Source organism: Pyrenophora tritici-repentis, chromosome 10 (assembly GCF_003171515.1).
Source record: "Pyrenophora tritici-repentis strain M4 chromosome 10, whole genome shotgun sequence".
Lineage (NCBI taxonomy): Eukaryota > Fungi > Ascomycota > Dothideomycetes > Pleosporales > Pleosporaceae > Pyrenophora > Pyrenophora tritici-repentis.
The window spans coordinates 3,189,805-3,201,939 of record NC_089399.1 but is presented as its reverse complement, the minus strand read 5'-3'; the positions used below and the strand labels follow the sequence as shown (position 1 = coordinate 3,201,939).

Sequence of the window (12,135 nt, the reverse complement as noted above, 5' to 3'; positions counted from 1 at the left end):
CTCCCATCCCCTCCCCTGCATCCCCACTCCCGCACCTCCCACCCCCAAGTCCCAATACACACCCCCGTCTCGAACCGACGCGCGCTTCTCCGCCGTTAACACTAACCCAGATAAGGTACCCCGCTTACACACATGCATCCGCCCTCTCAGCCGCATGCCAATCCCGACAAAAACCCGATCTTCTAGAAATCCAGTATCCGTATTTGACCTTGTCGCCCTCGCTTCCGGCTGCACAAGATAGGCATACCTAGGCAGCGGTGCTGGAAACCCATGTTCCTTGCTTACTTACCCCTTCGTTCGGCACGAGGGAACACGGTCGCTTAGACAACACGTGGTGTGCCCGTCGTGTCGGTCGGTCGAATAATCCCACGGTCGGGTTAACTATGGGTTCTGGGATGGGAAATGATATCCTTGTATTACCTTGCCTTTGGGATGAAAAAACACGTGGTCGCGTGTCGCCGTTACTTGTCGCTAATGCGCCCCACATGGCCGTTTTTCATGTGCTGTGTCGTCAGAGCTCCACCGAATGCGCGACGTGACGTGACAGGTTTGCGAGTCCAATCAAGAGCGCATTTATGCCAAGGCAGGGTTTTAAAAATGAGGTTATAAAGCAAATAATTTGATTTTCTGCTAAAAGGTTTTGTAGTGTAGCGGTTATCACTCCGGATTCTGATCACAGTATTAGAAGTTTTCCGGCAACCCCGGTTCGATTCCGGGCAAGACCTCTCGTTTTCTTTCTTTTTGCTTTCTTGGAGCGAATGTTTAGGGTGAATAGAAGGCTATTGGATTTTTTTTAGGGTTAGGTTGTTGTTAGCTTGGGGAAGTCTCTACCGTGCGTTCGCTACAGCTGAATAAGACAGTGGATATCAAAGGATTATTCTGGCAATAGGTCGTTCCCGCGCTCTAGTAGACGTTACCAAGAAGTGCTTATATCATTCTATATATCCTATTATCGATCACTTCCTCCTTCTGCCTACAGGCGAAGTCCCTGGCTCTTTTCGTAACAGTTTGAAACAGCTTACCAGAAGATCATATCAGTAACTAACTAACCCTTGATATGCACAGCCTTTGAACAGTCACATGACTCATTAAAACTTGGATATTATCTCGCCAACATAGAGTACCTGACATCAACAGTTGTATTCCCAAAAAATGTATCCAGCGCCTAAAGTAGCCTCTGTATTGAGTGTCAAGTGTTTCATGTCACCCACGCTTATCTCAATATTAGAGACACATGTCCCATCCATACCCTACGCAAAAGAAGGCTGAAGTTTCCCCGCAACCCTCTCCAACACCCTTTCCGGCAGCAGACTCTCATAAGCATGACTTATCCACTCACAGCACACGCGTCGCGTAAACGCCGGATCGATAATCTCCTCGACCCCAAACGCATTCGCCGTGCGCACAGGGTTCATCAATCTTTTATACTCCGTCTCCAACTCTCTATACCGTGTTTCCCGCGCCTGTTTCCCTTCGTTTTTCTCAATCTGCTTTAGCTCAAACGAATGCGCGACTTCAATGCCACCTTCCAGTGGCAGGGAACCCCATTGACCTGACGGCCAAGCGACGCGCATACGAGGGTCGCGGCAGTCTAACATGATACCACCTGCGACGCCAAATACACGGCGCACAATGACGTTGAAGATTGGAATTGTGGTGCTGTAGTATGTGCTAGCCAGAGTAATGCCATGCCGCATTGTTGCTGAGCGCTCTGCAACGGTGCCGATAGCGTATCCTGGTATATCTACGAATTGGATGAGTGGGATGTTGAACACATCTAGAAACTTTAGCATCCGCGTTATCTTCTGAGATCCTAGTGCGTCGAGTGCGCCGGCGTTGACTTCGCAGTTGAGGGAGACGATACCGACTGGTTTGCCTGCGAAGCGGGCTAGGCCCACGATGGCGGTTGTACCCCAGAGAGCGCCGATTTCGAAGAATGAGCCTAGGTCGACTACTTCGGTGATTATGGTGCGGGGGTTATACATACGCTTTTGAGAGCGCGGTATGATTGACCGGAGGGTTTCTGAGGTGCGGTCGATGGGATCAGTGCAGTCGATAGTTGGAGGTAGCTTTGTCCCGCAGTCGGGGAGATAGCTTAGTACTGTTCGTACCTGCTCGAAACAGCCTGCCTCATCGGGTGCTAGGTTATCGATGGTGCCATTTGTACAGTGCATGGCTGGGCCGCCGAGGTCGGTAAACGAGAGACCTTCTTCAAACGTTGCATTCTTCACCACACTAGGCCCAGCATTGAATAGTGAACCGATATCATCAGCCATGACAGAAAAGTGACATGCGACGACACGCGCTGCTCCCAAGCCAATTGCCGGCCCCAGCACAGCGCCTAGATTCGGTATGCCCATGTTTAGTTGTTGGACAACCTGGGTGAACGACGGCATTGGAGGGATATATGAGAAGCCTGTGGAGCGGATCGTCGTGACCGAGCCGCCACCCGATGAGCCATCGACAAGTTTCACTATGGGTAGTTTAAGAGCGATAGCCAGCTTCTCCATATATATCTATACAGGTTAGTCATGTCATATCAAACAGATCCTCAGCGTACAGTTTTCTCCATCAATGCGCCATCAGCATGTCCAGCGCGTATCGAAAAGTCATCAGCCGTGAAAACAATCTTCCTCCCACGAAGTTTTCCAAATCCTACCAGATATTAGCATCTTCTTATTCGCATTCGTGTTTTCATACCTTGCACGTTGTTCGATGGCACAAAATCCTCCGGTTCCTCCCTCATCGGCCCCAATCGCTTCCACTTAACAGTCCCACTTACACTACCCACCTCCTGGAAACTCCCAGAATCAAGCAACTGCTCAACCCTCTCCCGCACCCACAGCTTCCCTGACTGCTTTTGTCTAACATAACCTCTGTTACTTGTATCTGGTGTGGCAGCGATGTTACGTAGTGTCGCAATCTGTCCGAGTATATCTGAGTAATCAGCGGGTAGATCTGAGTCTGGACCCTTCTTCCTTCGTCGTCTGGGCTTATTTGGAGCGACGTGGGAGCTGACTTGGGCGAGCCGGTCTTTTGCCGTGTCCGATGACGTCGACGCGTCTTTGTATGGGGATTTGGGGCTGTTGTCGGGCATTTCGCGTGTGTGGAGTTGAAGTAGGTTTCAATGGGCTCCAGAGATGGAGCAGCGATTTGGATGTCACATTTTGATAGCTCGGACCAGAATTAGATGGTTGTGGTTGAATGTTGGGGTAAAAGCTGGGGTACCGAGGCATCTTTGATCTCCCCGCTTGCCTTTTTGGTCCTACTTCCCGCGACTACATCATGCCAACCGTCTCGACCTGAATGAACTTTCGTAGCATCTTTGTTGCAACTAAATCAATCGATAGCATCAAGTTCGTTCTCGAGAGTCCATTCTCGACCGCGCTATTGACCTTAGTTTCTGACAATAGGTGCTAATGACCTTATCGACTAACTAAACCATCACCGTCATATCAAGAGCTAATTTTGGTCAATTGAAACCTCATATCTCATGTTCTATTGTAGAAGATGTCTCGACCACCCCAAAGACCCATCAAGCGTCTCCTTATCGCAAACAGGTCAAACTCCCTCCTCTCCACACACCAACACTCCACTAACACCACTTAGAGGAGAAATAGCAACACGAATTATCTCCTCCGCTCGCGAACTCTATATTGAAACATACGCCATATATATCCCAGGCGATGACTCTTACGCCCTCCAAGCAACCAAAGCCATCAGACTGCCCTCCGCCTCAACATTCATGAACATCGACCAACTAATTACCATCATCAAACAACACCAAATCGACGCTGTCCACCCCGGCTACGGCTTTCTCTCCGAATCCGCCGTCTTCAGCAAAAGAGTATGGGAAGAAGCCGGGGCCATTGTCGTAGGACCTGGATGGGGTATCCTGAGTAGCACGGGTGATAAACTGAAAGCCAGACAACTCGCTGAAGAATGTACCTACATGCTCCCTTTCCCCTGTCCGTAAACCATCCCCGTACTCATAAAAGCACCAGGCAATATCCCCCTCACCCCCGCCCTCGCCCACCCCACCACCGACCTCCCCACCATCGCCGCCTTCGCCACACGCGTCGGTTACCCCATTATGCTCAAAGCCGTCGACGGTGGTGGCGGCCGAGGAATCCGTCTCGTACACTCACCCACGCAGCTCGCCGCCTCCCTCCCCCGCGCCATTGAAGAGAGCCCCTCGAAAAGCGTTTTCGCTGAAAAAGCAGCAGTTGGCGGCTTCCGCCATATCGAAATCCAAATCATTGGGGATGGCACTGGGAATGTGACGCACCTGTGGGAGCGCGAATGTAGTATCCAGCGTAGGTATCAGAAGGTTGTTGAGGTGGCGCCTAGTCGTGTGGTTGATCGTAGTTTAATCGGAAAAGTGATCGGCGATGCGATGAGGATGGCTGAACGGGTAGGTTTTTTCGAAACATCATGTTTTGCGTATTGATGGGTGCGCTGATAACGATGGCAGATATCTTATTTTTCCCTCGGCACGTTTGAGTTCTTGGTCAATCCGACTACGAGGGCGTATTTCTTTCTAGAAGTAAATCCCAGATTGCAGGTTGAACATACAGTTACGGAGGCGATTTCAGGTACCGATATCGTGAAAGCCCAGCTTCTCCTTGGGCAGGGGGCTACGCTGTCGACATGCGGACTCCCATCTTCAATCCTGGATCCGGAGGTTCCTCCATCGCTGCATTCGATCCAGTTGCGTATCACGGCCGAGAACGTACAGAGCGATTGGTCGCTGTCTATTGGAAAGATTACGGCATTCAGGTTTCCAGGTGGAAATGGGGTGAGGGTTGATACGCATCTTGCGGGCGGGAGGCCGGCTGTTGTGTCTGCGGATTTCGATAGTTTGCTGGCTAAGGTTGTTGTGACGGCTTCGTCGTGGGGGGATGTGGTGAGGAAGACGATGAGGGCGTTGGACGATACGCACATTACTGGTGTGAAGACTAACATCAGTATTTTGAAGGCTGTGGTTGCGCATCCAGATTTCTTGAATGGAGAGTGCGATACGCAGTGGCTAGAGAGTAGACAAGAAGAGTTGCTGGGGAAAAGTCAGGGGTTCGAGGTATCTCATTCTAATGGTCTTGAGGAAGATGGAAAGACCTCAACGCAGATGTCTGTTGGTGCGGCGACAAATACGCTGTTCAGAAAAGGCGATGCTTGGTCACTGACACTCTCTCCGCCGAGTTTGAAAGAAGCAGATCAACCGCCTCCGCACCATCTCGAGATAACGCGTATACACCGCAACGACTTCCCCACTTCGCTGGCCGCAGATGTCGTATTCACCACACCCTCCACAGCAACTACAAAGCCTCAATCAACATCCTACACCATGGCCCTCGCTTCAACAACTTCTAGTGCTTCAGCCACAATGTCACAACACAGACGCGGCAATCCATACGATCCATCGCACATCAGTATCCCCTTTCCGGGAAAACTAGTTGAGGTGCTAGTTGACGAGGGAGATGTAGTAAAAGAGGGCGACGTAATCTGCGTAGTACAGCAAATGAAGATGGAACTCGAAGTACGAAGCACAAGAAGCGGCCTCGTAACCTGGGTCACAGACGCAGAAGACGGTTCCAATATCAACGAAGGCACACTAGCAGCCATTATAGAAAACGAAAAGGGCGCTCGACTCTAGGTCATACTGCATATATATATATATATATAGATTTTGCCAGAAAGAAACCATCCCCCACAGAGAAGCGTCAACGCGGATTTGGTATCTTCTATTGATCTCTACTCCATAATTTCACTCGTGTACGTTACCCAGACCATTTTGAAGGTCAACTTACTGTACGGACACCTCAAGCGCGCTTGAGATATAAGTTTGTCCATGGTCTCCTTGTCCACACCCCTGGCTTTAACGTGCATCTCTGCTTTAAGTGCCAGGTTGACTTTCTCTAGATCGCCTATAAGGTGTACAGTACATTCCACAACCAAATCAGCGGGATCGGTAGGCATGGTAACGCCCAAGCGGGATGCGACGGCGACCAAGGTTGATTGGAATATTATTGCGCATCAGCTCAGGATTCAATTGCAAATTTTGAACATTGACGGGGGAGGGAAACGTACAGCACGCGGCGAATCCAGCAGCAAAAAGTTCCTCGGGGTTAGTTTTTCCTGCTTCCCCAGTACCGGGCATGGCAAGGTCTACCTTGAGGTTCTCACCTTCTACATGCCTATGCAAGAAACAGTCAGCATGATCCGCACGAGGAGTGTCACAGTTTGACATACCCCGCCGCCCGTCCACCCGTAACTTTTGCACGTGCACTGTGTATAGTCGATACTTCCCGGTAGTTGAACCCTTGATTCTGGCGTTTGTAGCTCGTTCGCTTCTGGGGTTCGTCGCTTGCTCCATCGGAGGTTATGAAGCGTTGTGGTTGTCGACATCCTATCGCGCGAGGAAGCGCCGCGCGGCTCGATTGGCGGAGTGCTGGTGCGAGGGTTCGGCTGAACATGGTGGATGTGGTTCAGTCGCGTTTATAATGAAAATTAGGCGCGGTGAATTGGTGAATTGAGGCGGAGGGGTCAAGACGGAAGCTTTGGACTTGTTCAGATGTGGGACGAGCTGGGAGCTTTGACCTTGCATGGCGTCCCGAATGCTACGAGATTGGACTAGTGCGGGGTGTGTCGACACGCTAAGGCAGCGAAATCTGGGGTACTACGTAGCAGGTAGCTGCGTCTACACCAACCTACACCAACCCAAACTGATCTTAAGACGAACATGCAGGCCAACCTTTTTCCACCAAACTGAATAGGGTAAGGGAATAAGCATAGTACTGTATACAACCCAAGGCGACACTTCGCCCTTCTACTACATCGAAAACTTTACAATCGCATGGAATTCATGAACGGAACATTCTACTCGCGAACTTTACCAACTTATCCCCTCTCATCTCTTCCAGCGAACCGAACGAAAAGAGAAAAACAATAGACATAATTCCCTACAGTGTACTTCACATCTTCCAAACCTAGCCACTGTACAAAAAAAAGTAACCCTCAGTGCGATACCAACCACCCACGTCTTCGCATACCCACATCGGAACTCCCCTTTTCCGTTTCCTGTGTTTGGTGGGATGGTGTGGTTTGTAGAAGCACTCACTAAGTAGTCTTGCTTATCGACGACGATGAGTCCAAAGGTGGATTTGATGAGATATGCGATTATCAGCTATTCCAAGTCTCGTTTATCTTACTGATATACGCAAAAAGACAGTTTACACTATGTATCGCATTCTAATATCGAATAAAGCTTACCCCTCTACACTAGCATCACATGTTCAGCATCCCTGGTCCACACCACACCACGCCACTCTCGGCACTATACTAAGCATCCCAATTACTCCACGCAAGCCTAACCGCATCGAGTTCCGGTGAACTCCGGATTAGTACCGAACCAAACCACGACCAGCAAGGATAGACCTGGTTATGCCACAAAACAGGGCTCACGCAATTTAATATCTCCATCACGACTTAACATGATCCATGGGCGAGCGGCGCACACGGGCGAGCGGCGCACCCCACCAACTTTTGCAACTTTAAAGCGATGCATCTCAACAACGCGATAATATTATTGCTAGATATTGATACAGTAGATTACTCTATATTAATAGTATCAGTCTTGCATGTGCGCGAGTTGTGCCCAGTCTCCTTGCACCTAGTGCAGCGCCTTTGAGCCCGCTGGCTGAGGCCTGATCGCGCTCCTCCTTGACGCTCTTCATGAGCAATCTGCTGGTCAGCCTCATTTTGAGCCAGTATATCCTCTCCAGCTCCCTTTGTGAGTACTCCATGCTTCTGTATACGCCTTTTAGAGCGCCGCCTACGCTCTGAGGCTGCGCTATTGGCCTTCTCAAGACTAGAGATCCGATCGCGCATCAGCTCAGCAGAGAGCATCATCACCTCGGCGCCCTTCTTTAGCTGGTCAATCGCCATAATAATTGAAGCTGGTGATGAGCTCTTGTGCTGGCGCACGCGCTCACGTATTAGGCTTGACTGAGCCTCAAGCTCACGCGCGTTGCTCGGCGTTTGAGCTACCCAGGGAGCCTCTGGCAGAGCTGCTGGAGGAGTAGGTGTACGCAGTTGTACATCTACCTTTGATAGAACAGCCTCTGGTTGTAGAGGAACAAGGCCTGCGCCGCGGAAGGCTGAGCAGATATTGGCTGGCGTGAACGCTTGATCAAATGCTGCCTTGAACGCTGGCAGAAACTCTAGCTTGGTGATGTGGTTGATGTGGTTGCGCATAAGGCTCTCCACCTCACGGCTGTACGCGCGCTTCAATGGCGAGAAGCAGCCAACATCAAGTGGCTGGAGTAGGTGAGATGAGTGAGGAGGCATACAGAGCGTATGGATATTGTTCTCCTTGCAGAGCTCCTGGAACTCTAGAGATTGGTGGCTCTTATGGCCATCAATAATAAGCAGGCGACGCGCGCCTACACTACGAGCCTGCGTGTGAGCGTTGAAGTGCTTTAGCCACTCAACTCCAAGCTCATTATTCGTCCAGCCATTATCGCTGACTGCGATCGCCCAGTCGCGTGGGATCTCAGCTTCCTTATACCAGGCTGATAGGTGGTACTGGCCAGCGAAGATGAGGAACGGTGGGACTGACCAGCCAGCAGCGCTGATAGCAGCGATCAGCGTTACCCACTCGCGATTGCCTGGCTGAATACTCTTCGGCCTGCCTCTCCTCTCTGCTCCTGTTATAACTAGCTGCGTTGTAATCTTGCCCATCATAAAGCCAGCTTCATCAAAGTTGTAGACGTCCTCATCGCAGATACCTAGCTCAGCCTTTGTCTCTTCTACAAGCTTAAACCACCTCTTTATTAATGTTGCATCCTCACAAAGAGCTCTCTGCCTATCGTACGCTTGGTTGAAACACGTCCGAAGACTGTCTGTACGCTTAACAAAGGTAGATGGCCAGTTGACTCCAACCTGCTCTCCACCACGCGCAGCCAGCAGCTTATCAGCCATATCACGTACAGCTGTGTAGGTAGGCGCAAATCCACGCAGATCTAGCTGAAGTATATAGCTAATAATCACCTCCTCTTCTCTCTGGGTAAGCTTCCTTGAGTTGGGCGGGCAATCGCGTCGGGCAGGTATACCAGCGCGTCGGCGGCGGAGCGTTGTTTCGGCTACGTTGTAGACTACTGCAGCAGTACGGGTACCTTGGATCTGGTGCGCATTAATAGATGAGATAGCAAGCTGAATATCTGCTTCATTTGATAGTAATTGAGTAGCGCTGCGTTGAGCCATTGTAGATTAAGATCAGTAAGGTGAGTAAAGTTGGTGGGGTGCGCCGCTCGCCCGTGTGCGCCGCTCGCCCATGGATCATGTTAACAAATCTTCGAAACTAGGCTATATGAGCGACCTTACAGATTAATTATAAGCTCGCGTGGCTACGGAAACAAGATCCCGTCGTATGTGCACTAATGACGCCTGACCGTATTGCTATAGTACAAGTCCGCACAATGAAAAAAATGATGACTCCTTAACAATGCATGATATTCTCATCCACAGTCGTTTTCCAATATAGAAGGACGGTTAGCCAAAGGAGACGCCGTCGTATGCCGATTAGTTCGTCCCGCTAATATATTCTCGATTTTGCTTAGGATCTCTGCACGCCACAATCAACAAAAGTGTCAAAGAGTTATGTGTAATCACCTGTCTCCGAGCAGGGGTTGCGTCTCACTGCTGTCACTGGCGCCACCCTTCTTCTTCTTGCCCCTCTTCTTCCTCTTCTTTTTACTCGCACCCTTGCCTCCTGTGTGCGCGGACTCAGTTTCGGAATGCTTGTTATCTTCATGGCCATCAGCTTGGCTACCACGACCCTTGTCCTCAGAGTCGCTTGAGCTGGTGGTCTCCAAAACAATCTTCTTGACACCATTGACGTCAACAACGTTTTCGGAGATGCTACCACTTCGGGCAGTATGACGTTTCTGCAGAGGACTACGGGAGCGCGATCGAATAGAATGCAGGGAGGCGATGGTGCTGGCGGAAGGTGACCGTCCTCTCGACACATCATTCTCGTTGTCACGGTACTTGATATCTGGATGAGTACCGCCGTTCGTGCTACCCTTGGGGGAAGTTGCACGGTCTTTAGAGTCCCTTGTAATAGAGCGAATAGATCGACCGGAACGACCGGATATGAAAGACATGCGGTCGCCGCTTGGAGTCATGGTACCGTATCCCACAGCTACAGTGTGAGCGCCATCGCTAGCCTCACGGCCAGCTGATGCCAACAAGCCCTGGCCGATCCCACCCTCTGGGGCATAAGAGTCTTGCGCGACTACAGCCTGTGACTGGGTTGACTCAGTCGGGGTTTGAGCGTGTTCGGGAATGGTTTTTGGAATGTCAGGCGTTGCGCTAGTTTGTCCAGGCTTAATCTTTACAGTATTGATACGTGTTTGCTTGGGCCTATTGGCAGCGTTGGAGGGACCAAGATGCTTCAGATGTTGAATAATACTGGGGTCATCGGTACGTAGAGGTGACATTCCCTTGCTACCGCTGCTTCGACGTCGTAACATGAGAGATGGCTTGGGATGGCCTTCCGGTGTGTCCGCCGCACCGTTTTCGCCATTGGTCTCGGTTTCTGAAACCGGCGCTTCGGAAGGTTTACGTGAGATGTCGCTGAGAACTTTGCCTCGGGGAACGCGAGCGCGAGGGGCGGGTGCCATACGTCGAATCGCCTTGTGTACGTCAATGAAGACATCGGACTCGTCAATGATTTCCCTGTTCTTGTTAGTGGTTGTTAGGAACATGTAACTGTGTGACTTACTCTCCAATGAGCTCCTCGATTACATCCTCCAGAGTGACAACACCAACAGCACCGCGTGCCTCGGCCGGGTACTCGGAGACGAGCACCATGTGGGATTTACCCTCCTGGAAGAAGTTGAGAATATCCAGGCAGCTCGTCTCGGGGCGCGTTTCTGGGAGTGTAGCCAAAGCAAAGTCGCGCACACGAAGAGCGTCCTCGGGGTCGTATGTAATGAGCATCTTGACAAGCAACATGCCAACAAAGTCGTTGTCGTTGTCGGGGGTGTGAATGGGAATACGAGAGTAGCCAGCAGAGAGGATGTTGTCCATCATCTTCTCGTCCAAAACAGTGTCGGATGACATGGTGAAGACGTCCTTCATGGGCGTCATGATGTTGCCCACGGCCTTGGCTTTGAGGTCTAGCACGGCCGTGATGATGGTAACTTCATCTTCGTTGAGGCGTTCATGCTCGAGTCCAAGCGACTGGTGCAGGCTGACCAGCGTCTTCAACCCACCCTTCTTGTATACGGTACCATGGTCCTCGCCCAGAAGGTAGTCGAGGAGCTTAGCTGTCGGCCAAGCCACAATACCCATGATATACATGAGTCCAAGAACTATGGGTGCCATGGCAGCGCCGATTGGTAGTCCATAGCGCACGCAGATAGACTGGGGGACGACCTCGCCAAAGATGACTGACGCGTGTTAGTGTTGACCACCAACATAGTGACAGCTAAACGTACCAATAAGCACGGTGGAGCTAACAACCGCAGGCCAACCCCCGCCGAGGGACCTGTCAAGTACGATAGGAAGGGTTTCATTGGTGATGACGTTGCTCAGAAGTAGGGTAACCAAGACCCAATGTTTACCTCGCTCGAGAAGCTTGAGCACCTTCTTCGCGTTCTTGCGTTCGTGCTTCTCACCAGATGAGGCAAGTACCTGAAGATATATCTCATCCTGGCCCATCAAGCTAGATGTAGGTTGTCAGCGCATCGAGACCGAGGGTGGGACAGTCATGTACTCACGCAATGGTCAGACCTGCAAACACACCACCGGCCAAAACAAGCGCGACGGCAACGCCTAGAAACAACCAAAGCTGCGGGTCGCTGGAGTCTTTGGGGAGGTCTTGGTCGGCATCCTTGAGCGCGTTGACGACGCCACCAAACGGCATTGGCAGCGCCGTCACCATGGGCGCAAAGGCGTGGAAGAGGCCGATGAGGGCGAGGCGAGCAGTGCGCAGCGACGAGCCATTGGCTCCGCGAGAACGAGCGGTGGTCATAACCATGGCCACAGCTACAGAAGACTTGCACTTGCGTGCGGAGAGATGAAGATGGTCTCCGAAGAGAGAGGGACGCGACAAACTGACCAGAGGGCGAG

At 51.2% G+C, this 12,135-nt stretch overlaps 5 protein-coding genes across 5 annotated transcripts; 1 reads left to right on the top strand and 4 right to left on the bottom strand.

Moving 5' to 3' along the window:
* Positions 1-1,250: 1,250 nt before the first annotated feature.
* PtrM4_050490 (Acetyl-CoA carboxylase, carboxyltransferase component (subunits alpha and beta)) lies at positions 1,251-3,097 on the bottom strand (the record flags this gene model as incomplete). Its single annotated transcript, XM_001936844.1, has 3 exons — positions 1,251-2,516; positions 2,561-2,655; positions 2,701-3,097. 3 exons carry the CDS (start codon positions 3,095-3,097, stop codon positions 1,251-1,253), a joined length of 1,758 nt encoding a protein of 585 aa, XP_001936879.1.
* A 413-nt stretch (positions 3,098-3,510) lies between these two features.
* On the top strand, positions 3,511-5,653 carry PtrM4_050480 (Acetyl-propionyl-CoA carboxylase, alpha subunit; the record flags this gene model as incomplete). The annotated part of the gene is made up of 4 exons (XM_066104864.1): positions 3,511-3,560; positions 3,610-3,944; positions 4,005-4,414; positions 4,475-5,653. The coding sequence occupies 4 exons, from the start codon at positions 3,511-3,513 to the stop codon at positions 5,651-5,653; spliced, it is 1,974 nt and encodes a 657-aa protein (XP_065959428.1).
* Positions 5,654-5,751: 98 nt separating this feature from the next.
* PtrM4_050470 (uncharacterized protein) lies at positions 5,752-6,473 on the bottom strand (the record flags this gene model as incomplete). The annotated part of the gene is made up of 3 exons (XM_001936842.1): positions 5,752-5,924; positions 6,088-6,194; positions 6,250-6,473. 3 exons carry the CDS (start codon positions 6,471-6,473, stop codon positions 5,752-5,754), a joined length of 504 nt encoding a protein of 167 aa, XP_001936877.1.
* Positions 6,474-7,608: 1,135 nt separating this feature from the next.
* PtrM4_050460 (uncharacterized protein) lies at positions 7,609-8,979 on the bottom strand (the record flags this gene model as incomplete). The annotated part of the gene is made up of 1 exon (XM_066104863.1): positions 7,609-8,979. The coding sequence occupies one exon, from the start codon at positions 8,977-8,979 to the stop codon at positions 7,609-7,611; it is 1,371 nt and encodes a 456-aa protein (XP_065959427.1).
* Positions 8,980-10,779: 1,800 nt separating this feature from the next.
* PtrM4_050450 (uncharacterized protein) lies at positions 10,780-12,043 on the bottom strand (the record flags this gene model as incomplete). Its single annotated transcript, XM_001936841.2, has 3 exons — positions 10,780-11,453; positions 11,502-11,728; positions 11,784-12,043. 3 exons carry the CDS (start codon positions 12,041-12,043, stop codon positions 10,780-10,782), a joined length of 1,161 nt encoding a protein of 386 aa, XP_001936876.2.
* Between the last annotated feature and the right edge of the window lie 92 nt (positions 12,044-12,135).